Raw genomic sequence first — 26,961 nt, 5'->3', positions numbered from 1 at the left:
TATGAAAGTCAGATGTTTTCTTGCCTTTTTCACGGATGCCACCGTGGTCAACAGGTACAAGGTGCTTGGGAAGAGGCTGGCCACCTCCGGTATACACGTGGTGAGTTATTATCTGGGCCAAGGGATTTGGTTCTTAAAAGAAAAAGTACTCTTAATTCAGTGAAACATGTGATTTGTCAACACTGAAAACCCATCTTGAGGTTAGGATAATTATATTCTGTCTGCCCAGGCCCTTAATGCAGATTCAGTGGCTAGAAAATTTTCCTAACTACTTGTCATGGTACTCGTGTGTCCCAGAGTTAGCTGTGTCAGAGTGAGAGGTAAAGTAAGGGGATGCAGTTTGCATACCAGTCGCCGGGGAACATCTTGGGAAGAGCTAAACTAGGTAAATATATTAAATAACACCCACAATAGTTTTGTGTTTATATATAATATGTATATTTACATATATACTTAAGTATTTCTATGTGTTTAAGGACTTAAGTAAACAGTACAATGTGTACATTGCAATGATACATTACATATTTCACTTTTTTGGGGGGGGCGGTCTGTTTTAGTCTTTGCTGTAGAAAGACTACAAGCAAAAGTTGATTTTGTTCATATCCTTTAATAAGCCTGGAAAATTATCAGACTCTGTAAAGCTTCCTCTGGCTGTGCCTAAAGCTAGGAAGTTCAAATGTCTCCTTGAGTGCCAGACTCCCAGCGAGTACTTCCCGGGTATTCAGTCTCGCTTTTCATTTCAGTCTCTATAGGAAGAGAGTAAGAGAGCTGTGACTGAAGGCTTAGAAGGCTTTTCGGTTGCCTTAGGTGTTTTGATCATGAGAACTGTTTTTTACCAGGTGGACAGGCTGCTCGTGTATTGGTTAATCAGCCACTGACCCGCATTCTGGAAATACTCATCTATTTATCCACGAACACTTACCGGGCACCTACCATACATGTATGTTCAAAAGGGGCTGTAAGAATTCAGAGAGGACTTAGTCACGTGTCTGGCTCAGGGAGAGGCCCAGTCTTGGAAGAGGGTAAAGCGTGGTTATTGATGACTGGGACTGTGTGACAGAAAGTGACAGAAAATGAGAGAGGGCATAAGAAGGTGGCAGAGCCAAAGTGACATGGAAGTTTAGAACTAATTTTACTTCTGTCTGGGGGTTCGGAAGGAAGATTTTATTGAAGTGAAAGTACCTGAGCTGAATCTCGAGTATCAGTAATTCAACTTATTGGCAGAAATTCTTGAATATTAAATTCTAGGCAGACAGATGGTCACTTCCAGGAGACTAACACTACATTTATTTTTGTCATAAAAAAACCCTCCCAGCCCTCCACCTTGACCCTGGCTCCCTTTGTTAGTCTGTTGATGGAAGTTTCAGCCTGGCCCTTCAGCTTCAACTGTCGTTTGCTCTCTTCTCTGTTAATCTGGGGCCTATGCCGCATTAGGGGCCAAGTTCCCATGCTGCTTTCTCCGGTACTCTAACCATTCTGTCATTTTGTTTTTTTAGTTCTGTAGTTGTTGACTTCTGCTGGAGTTGTGCTAGTACCAATGTGACAATATTTTTGCACATGGTAGATACTCGGTTGAATATAATTCAGTCGAACAAAGTAGATTAGGTTAATTGAATTAACTTCTTAAATGCATATTGAAGCTTGTTTTCAGATTAGGATCAAGGAATAAAAATTTATACCGTGAATTGGTACGTAAAATGAACAAAATAGCTAAGGGCCTAATTTTTGAATGAATAGAAAAGAAGCCCATTACAAAACCAGTGGAGGTGATAACCGTGTTTCTTCAAGGGAAATTCTAAATTGTTTTAGATTTTAGCAACTTCTGCAGTTCACCTTTCATAGAGGGTAAAGGAAAAGGTCTAAAAATCTTCAGGCCAACGTGGTGGCTCAGACTTTTTTTTTCCCCAAAGTCCTTTTATGTGTGTTTATTAGTCAGGTTGCTCTTCTGTAAATGGTATCACTCGTGCTGTTTGCATTGGATCCCTGCCGTATCCCCATCCATAACAGATGGAGTCTTTTCTTCCATCCCTGTATGGATTCTTCAGGGCTTGTTACTTTCTGATGGACAACGGCAGTGAGCACAGAAAGGGGGAGGGCGGAGGTGAGGGACTACGTTTATTTTATTTTGTTTCCCTACCTCTCCGGAGTGCCAGTGGCACGATGAGAAGCGCTCGCATATGCTGCTCCCTGGGGATCAGGAAGGAGTCTTTCCCAGAAGATACGCTGGGAAAGACCGTTAATGGTAGAGAGTTTTGCTCTTGATCCATTGTTTTCCTCTGCTCCCCTGCATCTTTGAGGTTGGCTCCGATTTGGGCATCCCCAGTGTAATATTTAGACCACAACAAATTTTGCTTATTCTCTGACCTCTGCAAGTGGTAAGTACAGGGCCACAGTCTGACTAGGGGCTTGGCCCAGAAAGGGCTCAGTACGTCCCAGGGGCACTTCACACTGATGTCCCACTCAATACCTGGGGCTCCCCATCTCCACTTCAACCAACCTTCTCTACTCAAATAGGGACCCCCTTGGGTTTTACCCCTTTTGAGGGCCCCACAGTTCACCCAGGTGTCCAAGCCAGAGACCTGAGACTCATCCTCTCTCCGCCTGATTGTTCTGTTGTACTGCCCTGTGTCTCTGCCGTGTGTCTCTCAGGGTGTCTCACACTCTGTGTCTCACAGAGCACACACACACACAGGGTGTGTGCTCACACCCGTTAGCACCGCTTTTGCTTGGTTCCGGCTTTTGCTTGGTTCCCGCTTTCCATGTCATCTCCTGGCCTATAATGCAACGTCATTTCCTCACCGGCTTCATGCCTCTAATTGCACTCCCTTCTAGATCTGTTTTCCCTGCAAGCAGAGTGGTCCTCTGAAACTGGAAATCAGCTCATGGCACATCCGTGCTTCAAATACCTCGGGGTCCCCTGTGACTTACAGGATGACGTTCAGATTGTGTGGGCTGGTGGGCAAGCCCTTTCAGCATCTGACCTGCCCACCTGCCTTCCCCTGCCCCGTGCCCCCATGGCTGAGCTCCAGCCGAGCCAAATTGTTTCACTCCACACTTTTTTAATCTTTTTGTCTTTGCACTTCCTGTTCCTTCTGCTTGGAATGTCTTTTTCTTCTGCATTTGCTTGACTGAATTCTACTTATCCTGAAATGCCATCTCTTCTATAAGCCCTTTCTGACCACCCTGGGAAGCTAAGTATTTATTCTTTGGTTCCCCTTTGCCTGTTCAGACTTTGAATATGGTGTTTATCCCGTTGCTGTAATGATTTGCTTATACGATGCCTCTCCCAGGATGTTGTGAGCTTGTGAGCCTCCTAGTTTAGCCCAGTTCGTGGTGCATAGGAAATTTTAATTGATAAATCGATAGCGTATTTGCACAGTGGCTTTACCTGTATGGGATGTTTTCACCTCTATTAATTACATGTCATCCTGGTGATATTCCTGTGATGCACATACTTTGATCCTCACTTGACAGATGAAGAAGTTGAGTCATTGGAGGAAGTTGAGTCACAGAGATGATAGATTATTTGCCCACAGCTCCTCAACCAAATTAGCAGCAAAGCTAGGAACAGACTGCAGGGTTTCTGCTCCTTGTGTAGTCAAGCCCAGATTTAGATAACGGGATTCTCCTATTTAGTCACACAGTGGCTGGGTCTTTTAGTGAACTTTTTTTTTATTAAGTTCACTAATTGTGTGTGTGTGTGTGTGTGTGTGTATGTGTGTGTTTGTAGCCCATAGTGACAGGTGAGGCATCCATGGCATCATTGATTCTTAGAACTGGAAGTTAGGTAGTCTGTTCTTTTACAGATAAGAAGATTCTGTACCTGAGAAGTTCACAGCTTAACCATTAGTGGCAGCACCCACATCTCCTGACGCAGGCATGCGGTATTTTTTCTTAGTCCCTATTGGGCAATCATCAGTTCTATTTGACAGAGTTTTGGTGTTCAGTGTCCCAGGTTGTCAGTAGGATGTTTTGAGCCATTAGGCCAGTTAACTCTTGGGAAGAGCCTATCCTGGGAGCAGAAATATTCTGTGAGAATATTCACTTTCTGTGAATATTCTCAGTGAAAGGCCCATTAAAGAGATAGGATCCAAATGAGAAAGGAGCAAAGATGATGTGCTTTTATTGGTTATACCACTTTTCAGATTGCATTACTTCTTTTCCAGTGAGTGTCATATAGATTCTTGAGCGTGTGCCATTTTGAAAAAACAAAACAGACAGCCAACAATAAAGGCATCTAATTAGGCTGATACATAAGAACACCACGTTGCAAGGAAAGATGTGTTCCGTAGTCAGAGGGGTTGTGGTGTCATGGTGTAAACAGAATGTAAAGCATGTTGGGTTTCTGGAGGATGGCATCCCCAATTACCTGAAAGCGACCCGGAACTCGGTCGTATCAGTCATCCTTACCCCCCACTGGTGCTCCTCTCCTTCTCTGTACATAGATAGAGATATATGTTAGAGATACCTGTGTGCATGTATATGTGGAAAAGCCAACACTTTATATATTTCACGTGGACAAAAACATTCACCAAGCTGTCATTGATTAAATAATTCAGCCTGAAGCTGTGAGACAGAGATCCTTCAAACATAACACTGCACTTGCTTTTGAAAAACAGAAGTTTTAATTTTCATCACCTTTTTTTTGAATATTCAAAAAAAAAATGGACTATTAAGCTAGCGTCTCCAAAGTGTTCTTCCCTTGAAGTAGGGGTGCCGAGAAAGCCTGAAAACGAGCACCAACCCACTTCCTTTGGATTGAAAAGAATGCATTTTTCTCATCTGTCCCTGAGAAAAAAGGTTAAAACTTGCTATCTCTAGACTCCATTTAGCAGTCCTTTCGATTCCCTTTTATATAACAATAACTTGATCCTACTCAAAATACTTGGCACCTTCCGTGACAGCCTGGAATGTAAGAACACTTTAGCAGACCTGAGTGTGAGTGAACTCCAGGAGTTTTGGAATGAAGAGGTAGAGTTCTCAGTTCCTTATTCAGAGTTCACAGCAGATAAGAATACTGGGATTAACACAATAGACTCCTTTCATTTCACGCGACTGAGGAAAGCAATTATCTGTCTATCAAGCCTCTAGTAAATGGGGCAAGAGCTTTAAGGAGGGGTGGGTGGACAGGTGGACGAGCGCTATTCCAGTGGAAAATGGTGCTGAGGTAGGAGGGGTGTCCTTTGCGTTTAACTTGTTAACTGTTTTATTTTGGAGTTTATATCATGTTACCCTTGCAGCTTAGAGAGAAATGATCTTTTTTTTTTTAATATATATATTGTCGATGGCATTTTTCAGTTCCTTATCCATCTGAATTTTATTAGGGGGCTTATTTCAAAGACATCTCCTGTTTAATCATGTTTAAACAATCTGTTTAAGACCTGTTGTGTAGATATAAACACAATAGCCCTTTAATGTAGTAAAACAGACTTCTGACAGACACGGCACACAACAGACATCCATCCATTATTGCTTAAGCCACTGTTCCTTCCATGCCTGACCTGAGAGGGTAACCACAGAGCTCAGCTGCCAACCATTGCTGCTCAGAAGACCCTGACTTGCCCCTATTAATGTCTGGCGAGCCGAAAACTGCAGGGCAGCAGACGATCAGAGAAGTCTTAGACTAGATTAAAGCTAAGTACCTTAAATCTGGTTTAATGGCTGTGTTTACATCTCCTTCATTCCTTTAAAAAAGTAATCAGGTTTTGCAAGCGTTAAGAAAACCACCTCTTCTTGCCAGTTGGACTAGGTCCAGTTGAAACAAGAAATTTCTCCCCCCCGCCCTTTCCTTTTTCTGTCTTTTTCTTTTTATTTCCTCTATGATCTTCACTGCCATTCAACACAGCAAGATGGGGCTGCGGGAGCTGGCTGAATTTTTCCTTGGTTATTACTTTTTAACGTTTTCTTCCTGTTCCGGAGCTGGGAAAATGGAAAATGATGTTCTGCTTCGGTCGCGGCGTGTGTCAAGAGAGGAGCCCTTCACACTTTGTCGTTACTTTTATGTCCTGTTTTCTTTCTCTGCTTCGGGCACACATACGGTTACATAACGTATGTCCCAAACCATAATAATGAAAGAGAAACAGGGACGATCGCATGCTAAGGACAGTCCGTCAGGATCCAGGAATTGCGTGACAGTCTGTGGGCTGGTTGTCACTGGCCTCTTTGAAGAATAATGCCATCCATGTTTAGCCGGATTATTGGCAAATAAACAGTGATGCTTTTTGTTCGGCTATGGAAACTACCATTTCCATTGCTTAAAACGTTACCATTAAAAAAAATCTTTACATCTCTCAGTGGGGTCTACAAATGGTAGTGGCACAAAACGGGGGTGTGTGAAGTATCTTAGAGTAAAAGAAGGCAAAGGAAATATTTTCAGAAGTAAAACATTCAAGTTTTACTAAGTTTTTTGGGGGGGTAAGTATAAACATAGAGAAAGAGATCTTTTGTTTATTTCCCAGAAACTGAAGGGAGAGATGGAGTTTCGGATGGCCCAGGATGGTTGTGGATGTTGGGTTGTGATTAGTCGGAGGACAAGAGCTATGGTGATAAAACGGAGTTGGGAAGACCGGGTATAATGTAAGGAATTCTCAGACGTAAGCTTCTCTGCTTTTTCTTTCTTTCTTTTTTTAAATTTTTATTTATTTATTTGACAGAGAGAGCGAACGAGAGAGGGAACACAAGCAGCCGGAGTGGCAGGCAGAGGGAGAGGGAGAAGCAGGCTCTCCGCTGAGCAGGGAAGCCTGATGCAGGGCTTGACCCCAGGACCCGGGGATCATGACCGGAACCAAAGGCAGACGTTTAACCGACTGAGCCACCCAGATGCCCCTTCTCTGCTTTTTCTTATTCTGTTCTTTCTGGGCATCTTTTTCTCAGCCTTCACCTCCCCCCCTCCCCTTTTCTTTCCTTGTATGAAAAGGAGGGTTGAGGCAGGTCAGGGGACTGGCTTCCGGTGTCACTGCCTACCTCCACGATTTCAAACAAATCATAGGATTTTTGGGGGGCATCGGTTACTTTTCTAAAGTGAGGAACATGGTCTGGAAATCCCTATTCTCTTCCAGCTCTGAAAAATTCTCATTCATGTAATCTTGCTTTGAAATGGGAGGAAAGAGGAAAGAGCATCCCTTGGAAATGACAGGGGGAAGAAGTCAAAGATAGCAGATTTGGAGCTGTTCAGGGCCAGAGAATCTGGAGGTAAAGGGGCCGAGGAGATGAGGGATGTTTTAGGACCTGGGAGCAGGGCTACGGTGAAGTCAGCCAGGTTCTCTGGGAGCTCTTTTTTCCCCCTGCTTGCAAAAAGTATTACGTCTCCCCTTGTGTGTTTCCATTATACTTTCATCTGGTCTTTCTTTAAATTTTTTTTAAGCCTTTTATTTTCTTCTTGCCTCCCGTGAGTTTCTTTTTCTTTAGATGTCTCAAGTTTTTGAGTCCATTATTTCAAGAAAAAGGATTACACTCTAAGCATATGTTTTTTAGAAGCTATTCCCTGATGTGTGACTGATACTGGCATAGCCTGATCGCCCCTTAAGTCTTTGATGGTTGTGATTTGCCACAGCCTGAAATCCAAAAGTTATAAAGGAACTCGCAGTTACTATACATGTATGTTAATATTTCACAATTCTTTCATTAGTATATTTATTGAAAGGTCTTGAATTCTTGAGTCTTTAGAAGCCTAGATTTTGGAAGAGGCTGTCCTTCAGTGATCTCTCTCATGCATCCAATTGCGTTTAAAAAATGAGTTTGGGAGAGTGAACTTTTTACTCACTGATCTAAACTGGCGCCTTTCATTATTAAAAGAAAGCAAATTCAGTTTTTAACATTTTTTTCTATGAACTGGAGTTCCTAGAATATTTCTATGGAGTCTATGGCTTAACTATGTAATTATGTCTCTTGAGTAGATTATGTTTTTTCTTCCCATAATTATGTTTTTACCCAAGAGACTGGAAGGCTTCAGTCGTCTCTTGGGTGAAATTGTTCTTCCTCTCTTCTTCCTTGATAAACTTTGAATGCTACATGCCTGACTCTGTTCAAGGGCTGAAAGGGGGCTCTTGAAGCTATGTGGAAGTGATTATGATTTTTTTTCCTTTAGAAATTGGTTTATATATTAAGAAGGGCCCTTAGAGAGAAGCTCTGTTAGTTCATTTTTGAAATGCCATCAGAGAAGAATCTCCTGGAAGGAGATTTGTTTATGATCTGTGGTCCTCTGTCTGAAGCCACACACTAACATGGCTCTAGAGCTGTCTCCTCTCATGAGCTATCTTTTGTGAGCGCTGGGGCCCCGTGCACATGACCTGTTGCGTGGCTGCTGACTTCTAGTGGCTCAGAGGGCCTAGAGGTTTCTGAAGCATGCAGGCAATTTCTTAGTCCACTTTACTGTTCTAGTCCAGAAATAGTTTTTGACCTGAACCAGACAGCATACTCAGGAAAAAAGATGACTCAGCAGCCTTTCCCAGCAAAGATTATAGACTCATCAATTTTACTGTGGGAAATGTTTCCCAATGACTAGCGCTCTTTTTTTTTTTTTTTTCATTTTCTTCTCCTTTCTTTTGCTGGATAAAAGGAAAGATAATTCTAAATTTATCAGTGTTCTTATTTTTTAATTCAGTAAACATTTGTTGTGGGCCTCCTTTGTACCTAGGCTCCGAGTCAGGTGCTAGACATGAGACATGACACCCATCCTCAAGGGGTTCCTAGTCAAGTCCAGGAGAATCTAAGATAATATGGTTTGAAATTTTGTGTAAATATTTTATATCAATTCAGAGTCAGTTACTGCTTACTGAATGCCTACTACACCTAAGTATATCCACATGTAGTAGACAAAAAACAGTTGTAGATGCTTTCAGCTTGCTGAGGTGGAAACCAGAGGGATCATGGAGGCTCTAGAGACAGAAAAGACCAGAAAGGTGTGATGGCCAAATGGAGATGATGGGGCAAGGGTACTCTAAGTGGGGGAGGACAGCTTGTGCAAAGGCACGGGGGCTCTGTGAAGAACCGTGGATAGTCCAGTGTGAGTAGAGCATTGGTGGGGAGCGGTACAGTTGTAGCCATTCAAAATGAGAGTTGACAGCGTACAGTCAGACCTTATTTTCCAGGTCTTTCCAAGTCTTTGTTTTCCCTGCTGGGCTCAGGGAGCTCTGTTTAATTCAAAAGACGGTGTTAGACAGTTGAGAGGTTTTGAGCAGGTGAGTCATGTAAGGATTTAGGGACTGACAAGACTTTAGAAATGAACCCTTCATTTTCGGCAGGCCCAGAGAGTTCCATTAAATCCCTTCCTGCGGTTGGCCGTACAACTCGCTGGTGTCCTTTCGTTTCCTCCAGGCTGCTTCTCTGGTGGATTAGACACAAGTGAGCCGTTAGGAGTGATTCTGGTGGGACTGGAAAGTCAGGGCCCCTCCCTGCAGAAATTAGGAATGGCCTTACCTGGATGCTGGGGTCCAGGAAAGGGAGGTGGCAAAGGTATACCTGGGCCAGATTTTGAGCCTCGGAGACTAGAAAATGGTGATATTAAGGGAAATAAGGAAATTCGAGGAGAAGCTGGTTGGGACTGTTTGTAGTGGGGGCGTGGGTGTGTCGGGGGAGGCAAAGGGCTTAACTAAACATTACAAGCATTGCAAGAGTATAGGTCTTTGCTTTTTAGATTTTCACAAACCACCAGTGAATTGTAGTCATCTGAATGTAGACAGGAGTTTCACTTTTCTTAGTAGTATTTCCATTTTCACCGGTACATAGGAATGCAGAAAATCAGGGTTTTCCATCTGGAGCCTCAGAGTTACAAGGTATTTGGGTCCCAACTTTGCGTGGCTCCCCTAAGAACTCCCTTGAGTCTGTGTAATCTCGACCCTGTTACGTTGCTTTTGCTGCAAACCATCTAAACCGAACTCTCTGAGATGAACTAAGGCTCATCCTTAGTAGTAGAATTCTAAGTAATTTCGTTTGGAATAGAATTAGGACTTTAAAATTCGTCGGCCTGTTCCTGGGCCCCTCCCTGCAAACACTCCTTCATGTGTCACTTTCAGGGTAGAGAGATTGGAACCAAGGCTCCATTTTTGTTGTTTTTCCAGACCTGCTGTGGAGTAGCAGCTTCGTTGCTGTATATCCAGTTTACTCTGAAAAATGGCAACTCTTGCTTTTTTACTCCAAGGATCATTGTCAGAACATCTGAATGTTCTGAATATCCTGGGTCTTGAGCCCTCAAGTACTGGACCAGGTCTCCTCTCGCATACTTGCTTGACAGCAAAATTAGCTACTATCTCTGGAGATCACCCCGTCCTCCGGGGAAGCCTGAGTGCCCGACAGAGGAGGCTCCTGGGCTGCCAAAGGATCGTTTCATTAGTCAGGGGATCAAAAGATCTGTCTTAAAAGGGCAGGTTCCCATATTGATTTCAGAGTTTAAAAGAACTACTGTGTGGTTGAGAAACTAGAGGCATCAAGTGATTTGAAGTATAGCGCGCTTCTGTGTTGAGATTCGCATCCCATACGTGCTCAACACTTATCTTGTCTCACAAGACCCTTCTTATCATGTTTCTGTCATTTGTCCTCCAGCTAGCTTTCCTCCTTTCTTCTCTGCTTATCAAAATCCTACTCGACCTTCTAGGACATGATGATCTCATCAGTGAGAACTTCCTCTTTCCTTTCAGTCAAATATCAGTTGCTTTCCTTTTCTTCCCAGAGCAGTTTATTGGTTTTCTTTTTAAGTTTTTCTTTTATTATGAAAAACTTCAAACACACGAAAAGAGGTTATATTTAATAAAATCCCATATACCCATCACCTTATTTAATAACATTTTGCCATATTTGCTTCATCTAATATTTTGCTGAAAGGTTTTAAAGCAAATACCAAACATCATGACACTTATCCCCGAATATATTGGTTGGCTCTTCTAAACAATAAGGGTAGATTCTTACATAATCGCAAAACGCACCACTTCCTTAATATTGTAAAATAGTCTATTCATATTTCCTCAATTGATCCCCAAACCTAAGCATTTTAGTCATTGCCCTCATCACAGCCTTCTTCAGTTACACTTAATGGCACGTCTTTCTTTCCTCTCAAACTGTGAACAGCTGGAGGACAAGGGCATTATCTTGAAGAATGTCTCTCTCCTCCTCCTTGCTATGCCTGGGGAGACTCGCCTGTGGGCAGATGCCCTGCACACACACACGCTAGCTGGACTAACCGATATGGACGTGGACGTCGTACTGGTTCCTGATTGAGGGTCCCTTGCAGATCTGCCTTTTTGCTTTATTTATTTTATTTGAAAATGGTATTATCATGATACCCAGGATGGAAGTAGATACCCAGTAAGAGAAGGGAGCACTTAAAATCGATTTAGAATATTGATGTTAAAAAGGCGAGCTGCCATACATCATGCCCTAGTGATCCACGAAATGACCTTCCTGCGCCACATGAGAGCAGGCCTGCCATGACGTGGTGGTGCCCTCTTGGTGAAGTTGCCTTGTTTTTGGAAGGTGCACTCTTCTGAAGGGGCTTTTGGGCATCCTTCAGGAGTCCGTCTTTCCCTTTGGGGGAAAAATACCTGATGTACTGCACGCTGTGAGTACAGGGCATAGAGTATGACAGTCTGGCCAGGGGCCCACACTGCTTTCCACTGTTGTTATGCAGTTCTTAGTAGACTTTTATAAAAATGGGCAAAATCAGAGAGGCTAGTTTGTTTTCACAGTTTACGCAGCACAGTTTCCAGGTCTTCACATACCCCTTTCAGATGCATGATCTTTTAAGCAGAAACCCTAATGGCAGCATTCCCAACTGGCCTCTGTGAGTGCCGGCCCCTTGCGCTACCAGAGCTGGGCGGGGAGGGATGGGACAATCAGCTGCACTTTTGCTTAGGGACCTAACTGTTCCTCATGCGTCTTTGCTCTAAGGATGTGTGAATGCTGTGACCTTTGGATCATGCTTTCTTCTCCTGCCCCTGAGTTTATTGCAACAAAAGTCATATTCAGCCAAATACACTCAACTTTTTGAAAGAAATTGTTTCTGAAAATTACTTTTTTTTCCCATTTTAAATCCACTTTGACCATGATTTCCCCTGGTTCTGTAGTGTTATACTCTAAAATAAGCTGGTTGACAGTGGGAGGGAAAAGAGCCTGGGACCAGCAGTCAGAAACCCTGAGTTCTAGTCCTGCCACTAACTATGTGATTTCGGGCAAGTCACTTCTCTGCTCAGGGATTCGGGGTCTTTATTCATAAAAGAAGTACAGTGCTCTGAAATGTAGAGTCAGAATGATTTCTTTTGTCCCTTTCAGTGCTCTGATTCCAAATGACTTGAACAGTGCTGAAGAATTGTAAGTGAGGGCTTTTTCAGAAAGCAAGCAAGCAATTAACCATTCACTTAAATGAATGTCCTTTAGGGAAATTTCTTAGCAAACACCAATAAGCTCTGGTCTCTAAAGAAAGGCTTTGCCCACTGGATTCACTAGATAGCCAAATAAAAGAAGGGTTTTTTTTTGTGGGGGGGAGGAAAGATAGCATTATACTATGATATCCTGGGCCAGAAAATTTTCTCTCCACCAGGACATTTATCTAGAAGAGGAGAACGTTCATTCATTGAATAAATATTTGTTGATCATCTACTATATGGCAGGCACTAAGTAAGGGTACAACTTTAAACAAGACAGAGCACTCATCCTCATGGGGCTTCTATCCTGCAGGGGAGACAAATATACAAGATAAATACAGATTGTGGTAATAGCCATAAAGGATATAAAGGGAGGGTGTGTTCAAGGCGGAGGAAGCCTGCTCTGGGTATAGTAGGCAGGCAAGACCTCTCATAGGAAGTGGTGTTCACTGTGAGGTTCCAGGGGTGAGAAGGAGGGGGCCCTACAGAGAAATAGGAGGTAGAGCATTTTGGGAGTATGGAGAGGTTCTGGGATGGGAAACTGCAAGTAGACCATGTCAGATGCCCAGAGAGAGATGATGGGGTCCTGGACTAGGGTTGTACCAGTAGAAGTGAGAGCACTAAATGGCTTTGAGATATACTTTCAAGATGGAAATGACAAGACTTGGTAATAGATTGAATGTGAGGAGTGAAGGATAAGGGGAAATCAAGGAAAATGTCTAAGTTTTGGCTTCCATGTCTAAGTTTTTGGCTGGTGCCACTTACTGAGGTGAGGGTAGTCCTAGAGAGGAATAGGGTTCTTTGGCAGGAAGAGTCAAGAATTGTGTCTTAAATATAGTGCATTTAAGGTATCTTTTAGACTTCCCAGGGGAGAGTCCAGTAGGCCGTGGGACCTACAGACCTGGAACTCAGGACAGAGGTCAGAACTTCAGAAATGAGGGTGTCACTGGTGCAAACAGGTGACATCGAGTAGGTGGGACTGTAAGGTCATCTTGGGCAGTGATCCCCTGCTTTGGCTACACGCCAGATCATGCTCGAAGCTTGTACAAAATAACTCCCCAGGACCCACTTCCCAGTGATTCTGATTTAATTGAGCTTATGTGGGGTCTGGACATCTATATTTTTCAAAGCTCCCCAGAGGATTTTCTTATCCAGCTGGAGTGGAAGAGCCACTGCCCAAGGGAGAAAGTTTCCGATTCTTTATACCTTCCTCCTGTTTGGAAGACACACTCTTCGGCCCTTCGGCTGACGTTCATTTCTCCCTGTACCGTGGCAGAGTCCCCTATCTTTGATTTAACTCAATGTGCCCTTGTCTTCTGTGCTCTCGATTTCTGAAGCGACTCCTTCTTGAGTGTGGAGGACTAAAGAACGCCTTCTTTCAGCCCATCATTCGCATGCTAACCCTGATGTGGTTTAGTGGTAGCCGGTGTTTGTCATGGTTGAAAGATGAAGAACCTGTTCAGCTTTTGTTCTTCCTTGTGCTGTAAGAATATTGTTGTGGTTGTGGTGGTGGCTATGAAGGGGCCGACATCTACAAGGAAAAATGCATACTTTTGTTTGTATGTACGCAGCCACAGACGGATATTCCTTGAATTATGCTAGGTGTCTGTAGATACTTGGTAGCTTGTGTTTGAAGGTAATTTCCAGAAGATCACTGAGGCTTTTAAAATTTCACCTGCTCTTACATTTTTCGTACTTAGCAGTGGTGCTTCAGGTCCTTTATTCTCGCCTACAACCTCCTGTGGCTTCCCTGAAGCCTTGGGCTAAGAGGAAATAAAAAGCGTACTCACCCATCCATATGCTGAGCTCACATCTCGTACGGTCTCCAGGAAAACCCAGGGAAAAGGCTGTAGAAAGCAGAGGCAAGGCTTTATGAAGTTTACTTTTGACCCAGAGCCCACATAAAGTCCCAGTGTTTAAAGGAGCCATGCAAAATCATGTAGCCCTCTTCTTAGCCCTCAGGGAATCTGCCATTCCAAAAATATGGCCTATTAAAAAAAATAACTTCCAGGGACAATTCCATAAGCTCTCTTGTTAATGTTTACAGCTATATCAACACCACACCAATACTTTTTTTTTTTTTTTTTGTATGCGTGTGAGGAACAGAATCCATGGATCTGACTAGGACAAGTGCTATATAATTCCCCAGTTGTGAAACTAGTTAGACCCAGCAAGATGCGCTGATGGAAGTTTGTGTGGGGTAATGGGGGAGCTTTAACTTTGTAATCGAATCTTCACAGCTGCTTCTGCTTGCGTTGAAAACCAGCCTTGGCACCGCACAGGGCTTAGCTCTTAGGTGTCTTTGTGTGTCGACTGGGAGACTTTCAGTCCTCCATGGCAGCCGTGAGAGGGAGGGAAGATCGAGCGAGAACCTCAGCTCTGGTGGTGCCACACGATGAGTGGGAAGCTGGTCAGCTAGGACGGGAACCGTGTGCCGTCCAGGCTGAGCTGGCCAATGGCTGAAGACCACAGTCTCCTTGTTTGACTTCCGCAGGCCTTACTTAGTTGCTTTGTCTATGAGCACCTTGCTTGCTGGGGGTCTGGGGGCTGTTGGAGTCATCTCTAAAAAGGCCCTGTTGAGTTCTAAAATCTATTCGTAATCCGGATAAGAAGTCCTAAACAACAGGGAAAGCAGCATAAAAAACAATGACTTTCCCTGATCACTTTTTCTCCTGGTCTCCCCATCCCTCATTCCAGCAGATGCCCCGGACTGATGCTGGCAGGAAATAGGGTGGTGGGTGCATTTCAGTTAATGGGCCTATTTGGAACATGTTTGGCTGCGGAGACAGCTACACTCATATTACCAAGACTTGGCTTCCTGTCTGTTTTCTTTGGGCTGGGTAGGCAATGAAAAAGGAGACAGGAAAATACATTTTGGGGCAAATAAAATAAGGAATTTGTCTTATGAAGACAGCTTATAGCTGGGAAATTCTAATGTTCACCTTAACCCTCTCCTCATAGATTCCTCTTGTTCTATACCAAGAGGAAGATGAAGTGTTCTCACTACCCATAGAATATACCTCTTTATTCTCAAAGGCTCTTAACAATCCTCCTTCTGGGCTTTTTTTTTTTTTTCTTTTATGGATAATAATCCTGATTCCCTCAGTTTTTCTTCAGAGGGCAAATTCTGATTCCAGTCATCATCTTAATGGCTCTTCTTTTTTTTTTTTTTAGAGAGAGAGAGAGCATGTGTGTGGGGGGAGGGGCAGAGGGAGAGGGAGAGAATCTCAAGTAGGTTCCCTTCCCTGCACGGAGCCCGATGTGGGGCTTGATCTCATGACCCTGAGATCATGACCTGAGATGAAGTCAAGAGTCGGAAGTTAACCGACTGAGCCACCCAGTTGCCGCTTAATGGCTCTTCTTTGAATAAGCTTCAGTTTCAGTTACGTTATGTTGGGGTAACATATTAGGGCCTCATTCTGGTACAGAATATGGAAGAAGGAATCCATAGTATATTTCCATTCATGTATGAGGCATTATCATGTTTGCCCACCGCTGTGCCACTCCACAGATGTGCACTTAACTTATGTAGCACCAAGATTCAAAGGTTTTTCTGTTATACTTGCACCAAGACTTGCTGAGAATGCTTTCATGATTTTCAAAAAGCCTTAGGACCTTAGTTATATTTTAATTTGCATATTTCTTTAATATCTAGAATGTCCTTAGATTTTAGGCTTGAATAAACTAGAAGAGAGACAAAGTTGTTTTTTGTTTTGTTTTGTTTTTAAATAATGGATTCTCACATTCACATGGTAACCCAAAGGGTATTTTTCAATTTCTTATACAGAATCAAAAAACATTCGCTCTGATTTAACATAGTTTATCACATGCTTTTAGGTTTCAGGGTCTCACAAAATATCCAGATTCCCCTGGAGAATTTGAGTTTCCTTGACTATATTTCTATTTTTTCCTCTTAAAGGGGTTCTAGGTTTGAGTTTCAATTTTTCAGAAAAGAGTCACAGTAAGGTGTAGTTGTAACATAAAAAAAGAAAAGTCACTTGTGGTCATCTTGGAAATTTCCCTTTGACAAATGTGTTTGTCTCTGTTTCTGCCCCAATTTTGGGATAATAAGTGTGACATGCACAGACTCTCTGAACTATGGGGAAGTTTCCTCCTTCATGAAACAAGCAAACACACCCCAGCACACAACCACCTTTCCCACTGTCACCGAGAGAGGAGGCACCCAGAGAGTCTCTCCAGAGTTCCAGCGTCCTGGCCTCGCTACTGATGCTTGACTCCGAGTCACCCTCTGGGACCCTCAGCTCTCCATTTGTAGACGAGGGGTAGGAACGCTTGCCGCCAGATGATGCTTATAAAGCTGCTTGAAATGGAAGGCATTATAGAGACATTTCAGTATAAATATCAGTATTGATGATTCCTTGGCTCAAACCCCCCAGTATGTATGTTCACATATCTATTTAGTATGGTCGATTGTTCAGCTAATTAATATGCTTTTATTTTATGATTTGCTGTTTCCAGGGCACAGACAGAAGCTTGATGACTCTAAACCTAGTTTGTTCTCTGACCGCCTCAGTGATTTAGGGCGCATTCCTCATCCCAGTATGAGAGTAGGTGTCCCGCCTCAGAACCCACGGCCCTCCCTGAACTCTGCACCAAGTCCTTTTAATCCACAAGGACAGAGTCAGATTACAGGTAAGACAGACTCCTAGGTTTCACCTGCACATGCTCCGGCAGGCTGGGGGTGAGGGGCTGCCGCGTGAGACGGACTCACGGCAATACTCCTGGGCTGTGAAATGGCTTTATTATTATGAAGGAATCAAGACGTGAAGGATCTTATGGACCTTCTTCTTTTTTTTTTTTTTTTTGTTTAATAAAAAACAAATTCCAGTGTGCAGTAACTTTGGGATGAACTTTGGGGGAAGTCGCTGCTGATGCTGCGCTCTGGAGCACTGTTGTGCTGCACATGGGCAGATGGTAATGACTATGCTCTCTGGGAGAATGTTTGTTACAAGTTTCTGGACCGTGCCCCAGGTGGTGCAGGGGAGAGCATCACACCCTCACTATTAGGAAATTAGTGTTACTGTCTCAGATTTGGGCTTAAATGTCTTACACAGATAACCATTTCATTAAGTGTGCTTGACGATTGCCCAGGGCTAACAGGAAGCCTTGATGGGTGGGTATAAGGCCAGGTCAATGAGCGGCTCATCAGGCAGACAGATTTTGCTGCTGATTCACATTTAGCTCTGGGTCCCAATGCGGCATTTCTCTTGATACTACATTCTAGTAAGCTGCTTACTACCTTTCTTCTTAAAAATTAACTTCAGTGTTGCATTGCAAACTAATCATTCACATTTGGTGCAGTGAGACTCCCAACTCTCTCTCTCTCTCTCTCTCTCTCTCTTTTCTGCCCCACTTGTGCAAAAACAGATCTTGCTTTTAGTGTGATGGCTTTTAGGTAATGGTGACAGAAGAGTGTGTCAATCATCATAGATCTTTAATTTGCCGATCACAAGTAGTGAGAGCTGATGTCACCTAGTCATGTCATCTAGTTTCTGTTGTTGGCAGGGGTGGACTAGAATGGAAGGAAAACAACTCAAAGCAAAATGCACAGTAAACTCTCAACGTGGATCTGTTCTAATGGTTAGGTTTTGGTCAATAGTGGTTAGGTATTGAGTGTCCTTAATGGTTTATAAACATAATCATTTATAAATGGAATGACCTACCTCTCTATCTCTCCTGCCCATATTAGGTATGTATCTTCTTGGATGTTTACTTACAGTAGGATTCTGTAGGTATATGTATATTAGTCTGAATATAAGGGTATACCTGAGTATATATTTAAAAAATAATGCAGAATTATAAAAATAAACACTAAAGAGAACCAGAGTTCTGCATCAGAGAAGAACATTAGAACTCTGTGAAGAATAGCCATGTATTAGTCTAAATAAGTCTCTAAATGTTGATATGTAGGAATCAAAAGGTTAGTGCCTTTACTAGACATATGTCCTTGATAAAAATGCAGGGCTGAAATTCACACTAACTTGTGAATTTGAAGCTTGCAGCTAAGGTGCTACTGCATTTAAAGTAGTGGGCTTTAGATCTTTGACTGAGGTCCATAAATAGCTCTCCTTTTATAGTAATCTTTAGACCATATGTGTGTATGGAAACATTTGGATACATATATAAAAGTGTTTATATATGATTTGTAAGGGACTTATGGTGGCTAATAAAATATATATGAGAAAAATACATGTTCTATGATTTGGCAATCCCTGGGTTCTTTAAATGTTTGATTCCTATAATCTCATCCTTAACTGCCAATTACATTTGGCGAATGACGAATGCTTTCAAAATGACCTTTGAAAACCGGGTGTTGCTAGATCCATTTAAGAAGATGCTTTTCTCAAGGCTTTGCCCTCAGACCTAAAGATGACATCATAAAAAAAGAACCAGAGGACATTTTAGAAACTGAAGGTATCTTAGATCCAATTGACCAAAGGGCTGGTAAGAGTGGCCAAGAGGATCTCCCGTTTAGCAGCCGATATAAGTGCAGAGAGTAAGGCTCTGAGGAGGTGTAGGACACGTGGAGAGGGCTTGGGCAGATCAGGTCGTGACTGCCTCCGTAGACTGGGCTCAGTGCTCCTCGTCATCCTCCTCCCTGTAGGGAGGCTCAGGAAAGTCAAGCTTCTTGTCTGTAGTTCTACATCAAGTTAGTGACAGAGCAGAATTAGGTCTCTCGACTCCTGATACAGTATGTTTTTTTTTATACAATACCATGCTGCAACACCATCGTCATCAATTACAAATAATATTTATATATTCACTGGATGTATTTCTAAAAATGAAAATATAAAACAGTTGTATTTCTGGGTACCAATAGCTTTCTGGAATTAAACCACGAGAGAATTAGCTCTGCATTTGGGATGACAGCACCAGTATAATTGATTTCTAGATCGGTCTTCTCGTTTTTCTAACATTCACAAGGTATTGGGCCCAACAACTTTCTCCAGCCTTCCCGATTTGCACGTTGGCGTGCGCGCACACACACACACACGCCACGCCTACCCACTCCCAGCCATATGGAATTTCTCTCCATGCTCCTGTATTGTCAGTGACGTAATACAAGGTTCTACCTGTAACCAAGAGTGTGCACGGTTCTACCATGACTCAGATGAGTAAGAGAACCAAGAACATCCATAGCAGCAGCAACTTCCAAGTGAGTTGAGTCAATTTCATTTTTTTTCTCTCTGGGTTAATTGTCTTATTTATTTAGTAAGTGTGAATTAGAGCCTACCACATGTAGAGAATTGGGTCTTAGGTAATATGGGATGGGGGGAGAAGCAAAGTGCTCTGTCCTTGGGTTAAAGTCTAATTGAAGACAGAGCTATCCTTCCCAGCTCTTGCACAGCCACATCCTCTCCCCAGATGATAAGGTAGTTGTTCTCTGAGGACATGTTCTTCTCTCTGTACCCCCTTACTTAGGCTGTTCATCCTCTGGTGGTTACTGTTTGCTGAAAGGTGCCATCTATCCTTCAAGGTCACTGTTAAGCTTCTTTAGGAAAGAGTCTTGGCACCTCTGTCTACAGGCTGCCTAGCCATCCTCTAAGCTTTAGTTGATATTGCCTTATTTTACAGCTTCCACATTTTTTCCTACCCTGCTAGACTGAAAATTCTTTGAGGGATATATCAGGGGGATTTATTTTGGTTTGTGCCTAGCACAGTGGTAGCATCTCATGAAATGTTGAGTGAATGAAAGTTTATTTTTTTATTTTTATATTTTTTTAAGATTTTATTTATTTATTTGAAAGAGAGAGAGCATGAGAGAGAAAGCATGAGTTGGGGGGAAGAGCAGAAGGAGAGAAGGAAGCGGACTCCCCACTGAGCAGGGAGCCCAATGAGGGACTCGATCCCAGGACCCTGGGATCATGACCTGAGCCGAAGGCAGATGCTTAACTGACTGAGCCACCCAGGTGCCCCTAAATTAAAGTTTAGGTGAGAAGAAATCTGTACAAGAAGGGCTGGGATGTCATGCCTTATTGGCAGTAACTGTTTCTAATTTCCTGTCCCAGGGTGCCATTATTCCCTGCTGATGAACAATAATCGCAGAAATCACATTTCAGTATAATACTTACGCAGTTAAACCATTTGGTTTTATTCCAGTGTAGGATCTACATAATTGCATTATTAATTTTAAATTCTACTTACGAGCCTTACCTATAATGGATTTTGTAACTTCTTTGCAGGATGTCACCTCAGCATTTTAGTTCATGGAATCCTTTGGATAAAGATGTTTGTCACCTCTCATTGGCTTGGCCCCCTTGATATCTCAAGCTCTTCCCTCAAGACTGTAGATGATGATCATGGTTGTACGGTCGCCGCTGTTCTCCCACTTGCCAACAGAAAAGGGGTGACGTGAAGTTAGAAGTCATGAACTGAGGAAGTGATAGGCATTTAGTGTTTCATATTCGTGTTCTCCATTGTCTCTTGCAGGGCTAACGGCCCCAGCCATGCAGTAGGCTTACTTCTTCGCAGTGCTGGTCTCATGGTGTCATTCTGTCATAGTCATGAATGGCTGATGTTCTATCTGAGGGCCCAGGGCCTCCTATGGCTTCCTGAGGAAGTTGCTTCCTTCCTCTGTACATTTTTTTTTTTTTAATCTTTCAGACATCTGGTGCCTGTCTCTGGGTGCTAGGAAACACCTAGTCTCACAAATGTCTACTTCTTTGGATTCAGAATGTGGTGTTAGCAGTGGAGGAGGGATATTATGTTAGGAGATATTACTCGAGGTAATCACTATTTCAAACTCAGTACTTTGTGGGTGGGTGAGCTACACCTAAAACAAACGATAAAAAGCAGACTTAGCCCCTAGGGTTTGGTGGATTGGAACATTCATCTAACCTTTGGGGTGGGCATTCTGCTGTTCTGTTATTCATTCATTCAAAAAATATTCGGGTGCTTACTGTCTGTCAGGCATTCAGGTGAAAAAGAGAGACCCAATTTCTGCTGACAAGGAACTTACATTTTTGTGCTAGATACAGTCTATAAATGGATAAATAAGCGTACATACAAGATAATTTCAGATAACACCATGCATTGAGAAATTAAATAGAGTAATGCATTAGAGAGCAACTTAGGGAAAGAAGAAGGTAATTTTGATTAGAAAGTTGGGATAGTGTTCTTTGAAGAACTTGGAAGATCATGAGGAACGGCATTTTGGGCCATGGAAAAGTCATGCAAAGGCTCTCAGGAAGCAGTGACCGTGGTGGGCTCAGGGGGCAGGAAGGTCCGTGTAGGTGGAAATGATACAGAAAGGCAGGCAGGGAATGGATTACGGAGAGTCTTTGAGGACCTGGTAAGGAGCTTGGGTTTTGTTCTGATTGCAGTGGGGCGCTCTTAAAGGATGTGAAGCAAGAGAATGACATTATCTAATTTACATGCTTTTTAAAAATCACTTTGGTTGCTGTGTGAAGAGTGGATTGTAAGGGGCAGTGGTAGAAACAGGGTCATCATTTGGGAAGCTACTGCTATAGCCTGGGAGAGAGTTAAGGATGATAGCATTTCTCTTATTTCTTCATGACTCAGATCAAATGCCAGCCTCTCTGTCAGGCTTCTTCCAGCCTACCCACGCTGAGCCTAAGGCTCCCATATTCCTGGTCCCCTTGGTGACAATTATCTGTTTACACATCTGTCTCCTTCATCAGACTTTGAGCTTTTAAAGTTTAGGGCCATGTTTTATTTACCTCTGTGTCTCCATTGTCTTGCTCAGTGCCTATTGCTTTGTGAGTTTGGTTTGGTGATGAATGAATGAATGGGTCATTGACTTCTTCAGGAAGTGTGACCCATTATTATCCTTGCCCTAGTACCTATTTGATTGAACTATTATTAGCTACCCTTTACTGAATGCATATTGTGTGCCAGGCATTGCTGTAATGAGGTCAGTTCATATGCTCCTTACCACAGCTCTGTGAGGTAGGCGGCATTATTAGGCAAAGCTGAGGTTCTGAGAGGCCAGACGCCTTAGATACCTTGCCCAAGGTCCCATGTACAGCTAGGAAGTGATGAATACAGGAATGGAAGCCAGATGTGCATTGCTTCGGGGTCCCCTGCTCCTTAACCACTGTGCACTCTTGGGAGGCTGAAGCATGCTTCTGTCATGGGTGTTTCCTCCCATTTCTGTACCTGCCGACTTTCATTTATGTCGTTCTTCCCCACTAACAAACTAGTTTTGGTTGAAGTTCTTATTAAAGCTTTAAAACAATTCTGAAAAGGACATATCTTACAGGTGGAAGAAGTTGATTCTTTGAGACACGACTCACTGAAAGCTTCTTTAGCCATTATAGTCGAATGTGAGCTCCACATTCTTAGTAGGCAGTTACCCTCATCCCTATCAAGTTGGCCATATTGCTGACAATCTCAGTGATATGTGTCCTAAGGGACTAATTTCTTTCCTTTCTCCCCATTGGGTAGTATTTAGAATCCCCAGAGAATGATATTTTCATAAAAGGGATGTGTTAGGAGCATCTGAATTATGCTCTAAAGTGCAATAAAATTGTTTTTAATGATTAAATTACAGTTATGTGAGTATATATTCAGGGTAACACTTTTAGAAATATCTCAAAAAGCAGCTTGGCCAGGCATCATGTAGAAGAATAATCTTATCAGCAGTTATATTGAATGAAGTCAACTTTGGTCTGATTCCCTATTCCCTTGGCCAACAATGCGCATTTAAATGCAAAGAGGATCTCAGCCAATTGGGCCAGCTGAGCTTGGGCCGTGTATGTTTGGCTGTCCTAGGCCTGAGTCCACTGTGCTCACACTGAAACATTGACTGGGATAATACTTTCCTTTTAATGTGAAACAAGGTGGGAGGTGACATGGGCATGGGGTTGGGAGGTGGTGGGCAGTGGCTGTGAGTGTGAGGGAGAGCAAGGCCCGGGGACCGTTAGCAGGAAGAGTGACCACAGGTGCCATCAGTGTGAGAGGGTGGTGGGGTGCAGAGAGTGGGGGAGGTAAGCGAGGTCTCACGCTTTATGACCACCATGGTCTTACTCACCTGTAGGCATCTTGCATCTGAAAGAACTGCAATCACCACATTCAGTTGAAAGGCTGATTGAAAGTACCGTTCTTTTACTTTGGTGGTGCTCTTGTTTAATTTCTGACGTTACCAGAAAGTCCTGTCCCATCTTCTTCCTTTGAGATGGTTTGAGCAGGATAGCCAAGTAAATTTGCTGCTGCCGTGCACATCTGTGAGCTGGAAATCTCTTTAGAGGAGGTCACTGGTTACCGTCCTTGTGAGAAAATAGTACAAATTATGTGTAATTGCCCATCCATTCAGCTCTGGAAGGCACCTTATGAAGAAGAGCAGAATTCATGTTCATCCTGTGCTGGCTTTGAAGAATAAGGCTCAGGAAGACTCTGTGGAAAGCTGGTGGTCAGTATGTCATGCTGTTTCTTAGCCTGTTAGCAGTGTCCTTAGATCAGCTTCATCTGTCAGTAGGAATTCCCTTATTAACTGAAGATGCTGTAGCTTTATTATGCTTTTAGAAAAATGGAGAGGGGCAATGTTCCAAGAAAAATTAATTTCTTGAGTTCCAAAAACTAGCCTTTGTAATTTCCTCCTATCTGGACTAGAAGATGCATAGTTAATACCTAATTGTGATAAGAAGAATCCATCTACATAATGCCTCGCTTTATCCTTCCCCAAGACTGTTTCTAGCCTGTCTTTGGGTATTTGCTCAGAAGAAGTCTAGATTTCTTTCTTTCATTCATTTCTAGAGCATTTTCTTTCTCTGTTTGGTTTTAGCTTTACATACACACGTATATGTGCGCATGTAATACAGACCTACAGAGACACGTACATATGTGTATGTGTACACGGACATATGCATGTCTTTCCTCTTCACTAGTTGCCTGGGGGACTTTCTTGGCCCTTTTTACCCTTTGCAATGGACTGTAGGCAAAATAACCAGAATAGGAATCTAGCTTTGAATGAAATATTCATCCTACAAGGCCAGCCCAGGAGAGGGGCATATCAGGCATGCAATTTGATATAGCAGATGCTCTTGTGGTACATTTTGATGTTTAATCATTGATGGGCACCAGGGTTTCAAACTGAGAGTTGGCGTATATTGTACTGTGCAGTATTAAAAGTAACAACAGTATATTACAAATGTTATCAGTTTAGAAAGTGTTTTGATTCCATTTTCTCATTTTAATATGTGCAGAAATACTCCAGGAATAAAATTGTATGTCCCTCCTCTCATGTAAGACCATCAGATATTTTCCTAGGGCTTTGTTTATTTGGCTAAAGACTTGCTTTTTGACTGTTTCAAAACAGTTAGTGGTAGCAGTCTTTAAAAGATGGATATCACTGAAGAATCCATATTGTGAAGTCTGTTTAATGAATAAGAAAACTTAGGCACCAGGAGATTTCAGAAACTCTCAGAGCTAAAATCAGTGTCCCAGGAAGGTGAAATCTGACAAGGTAGTTTTAGGTAGAGAGGAGGTGAGGGGAGAGGGGAAAGGGTTAAGAAGAATGGTAAATGTTTGGAACAGTCATCAAGGTGAATGATGGGAAAGGAAAATGACTTTGGCTGAGCATCGCTGAGGAGCCGGCTAAGGATGGAGATAATTGGAAGAGCCAACCAGCACAGTTATGTGCTTCTCCCCTGCACTGGCTGTGGTTTGGTAATAGGGGTGGGCTCTGGTGTGGTGGATCATCAGTGAGAATGACAGTCTCTCCTAGGATTTGGTAGGACTCGGTACAAGTCAAAGCCGACCATGAGTCATCTCAAGAAGCAAGATGTTGAGCCAATTACCAATAAGGAGGAACGTTCTGGAGGTCCATAGGTCATGGTAAACGTGGAAGAACTTCTGAAGAGGAGTTGGCTCATCTTGTGACCTTGGAGAATGAGCCAAGTGGAAAGGTTATTTGGGGAAATCCAAGTTTCAGGTCAGGCAGGAGGTAGGAGTGTCCCATGGAAAGCTTGAGGGTAGATGGGAGCTCTTGGCTGCTCCTTCCACCATTCCTCACATGATGGCTAGAGGTTCCATCTGATGCTGCCTTGATAAAACACAGTCCTCTAGCTATGTGTGACCAGGGCAGTAGGGGTCTTCTGGTACTCTGTTCATGCATCCAAAGATTGTGTTAACTTTTGTCATCCCATCACACTGTGGCTTGTAGTCCAAGGAAAGCTCTGCTCTTAGGGCAACCTTCCTCCATCCTGTCTTGGACTTGACCAAATGCAGTGCTGTGCACCCTTGTACCTCTTTTTTCCCTCCTTGAGGGTTATTTTGTAGTTCTGATGCTTCACCCAGTGTGTTGGCTCTTCCTCACAACTTTGTCTCATCTTGTGGCTTAGAAAGGTCGTTTCTAATTCTTTAAAGACTTTCATGAACGTGCTGGACATAACTAGGATTATAATGCCCTTGAACCTGCCACTATGCATCTCTCTCAAAGCCGACCATGAGTCATCTCAACAACCACTTTCTGGTAGGCCTTTTAACTGGCTATAAATCACATTAGAGATAAGGTATATATCTTGCTGAGGTCAGGATGCGCAATGGACAGGTGAGCTCTCTTCTCATGTAGGGCTGTGGTAACCCTAGGAGACAGGTTTTTAGTGAACCTGTTCTGCTTTCTTCTGGTCATCACTGTGGAGCTCAGGTGTGAAAAGCTTGTTGTTTGCAGGCTGCTGAAGGTGACGTAGTGTTTTCAGTGGACTGCAAGCAAGTCATCACCAACAGAGGCTCCAAAAAACCTAGTTGACATTTAGATCTGACCAACAGTAGTGCTTTTCTCAGAATAAGGTGAATGGAGTAAGCGAATGTCTAGCGATTGTCTAGTAAAGGCATTACCTTCAAATAATTTACCTTCAGATGCATTACCTTCAAATAATGACTCTCCCATGGAAGAGGAAAGCCAGAGAGCAAAGCTAAGATTAGTAGTGAGTGGAGTTATGGGGAAACAGACTTTACTTAATAAAACTTTGTAGCCCTGCTCTGTCAAATAGAAGCCCTCTGCCTACGAGTCTCCACAACTCTTGCAATATTGTGCAGTATAACTCATCTTGGAGCAGCACCTTGGGAATTCGTTTAAAGCACAAGTCTCTCTCCTCTCCTCTGTCTTCTTCCTCCCCTGGGCCTCAGTGTCCTCTGAAGCATGTTTGTTTTGCTCCTTCTATTTGAAGATCATTCTTCTTGATAGGGAAGATTAAATCAGAATAGCATTGGGTAATTTTCCTTTCTGACTGTCAGCATAAAAATTATGCCCATTGTTTTCAAACGTTGGCGCATATTAGGCATCACCTGGGGAGCTTGTTAAAAGGGCAGGTGCCCAGGCTTTACCCCTGAACCAGAAGGTATGAGGCGGAGCCTGCCCAGATCACAGTGGCAGCCCCAAGGCCGGTCACCGCAGGCTCCCCTGCTCAGCCAGAGCTGATCTGATCCAGCCTCAGGCGTCTCAGGAGCCTCAGCCCTGTGGTGGCCCATGGTGTGTGGAAGCAGCTAAGTGCCCCAGGCTGCTTGCTGGCATTCCCGGGCTCCGCCCCTTGTCCATTTCAGCTGCTGTTTGCCCTATACGCCCTTCCCTGTTTGCCCAGTCCTAGACTGGACTTGTGCCCTGTTTCTATTATGATGCTGTCAGACG

The 26,961-nt window shown here is 43.1% G+C and overlaps 1 protein-coding gene and 1 long non-coding RNA gene across 7 annotated transcripts in view; one reads left to right on the top strand and one right to left on the bottom strand.

Annotated features, from left to right (window-relative positions):
* LOC148164119 (uncharacterized) overlaps window positions 1-20,854 on the bottom strand; it is a 53,998-nt gene extending 33,144 nt beyond the window's left edge. The window contains exons 1-3 of one of the 2 annotated variants that reach the window (XR_015768351.1): window positions 20,529-20,854; window positions 14,144-14,200; window positions 12,229-13,884 (exon numbers count right to left, since the gene is read on the bottom strand). This is a non-coding gene — a long non-coding RNA (uncharacterized LOC148164119). Of the gene's footprint in view, window positions 1-12,228; window positions 13,885-14,143; window positions 14,201-20,528 lie in introns of those variants that run through there. The other variant, XR_015768350.1, reaches the window with a different exon arrangement.
* RUNX2 (RUNX family transcription factor 2) overlaps window positions 1-26,961 on the top strand; it is a 227,880-nt gene that overhangs the window by 49,424 nt on the left and 151,495 nt on the right. For 4 of the 5 annotated variants that reach the window (XM_088023951.1, XM_088023952.1, XM_088023953.1 and 1 more), the window contains exon 4: window positions 16,833-17,006. The exons of the other annotated variant lie outside the window; for it this stretch is intronic. In XM_088023951.1, the coding sequence (XP_087880077.1) occupies window positions 16,833-17,006 (174 nt within the window). The remainder of the gene's footprint in view (window positions 1-16,832; window positions 17,007-26,961) is intronic. 5 annotated transcript variants of the gene reach the window in all.

This window comes from Eumetopias jubatus, unplaced genomic scaffold, assembly GCF_037043125.1.
Source record: "Eumetopias jubatus isolate StellerSeaLion01/CBP00866 unplaced genomic scaffold, mEumJub1_p1.0 scaffold_6, whole genome shotgun sequence".
Classification (NCBI taxonomy): domain Eukaryota; kingdom Metazoa; phylum Chordata; class Mammalia; order Carnivora; family Otariidae; genus Eumetopias; species Eumetopias jubatus.
This window is presented reverse-complemented; position numbering and strand designations above follow the sequence as displayed.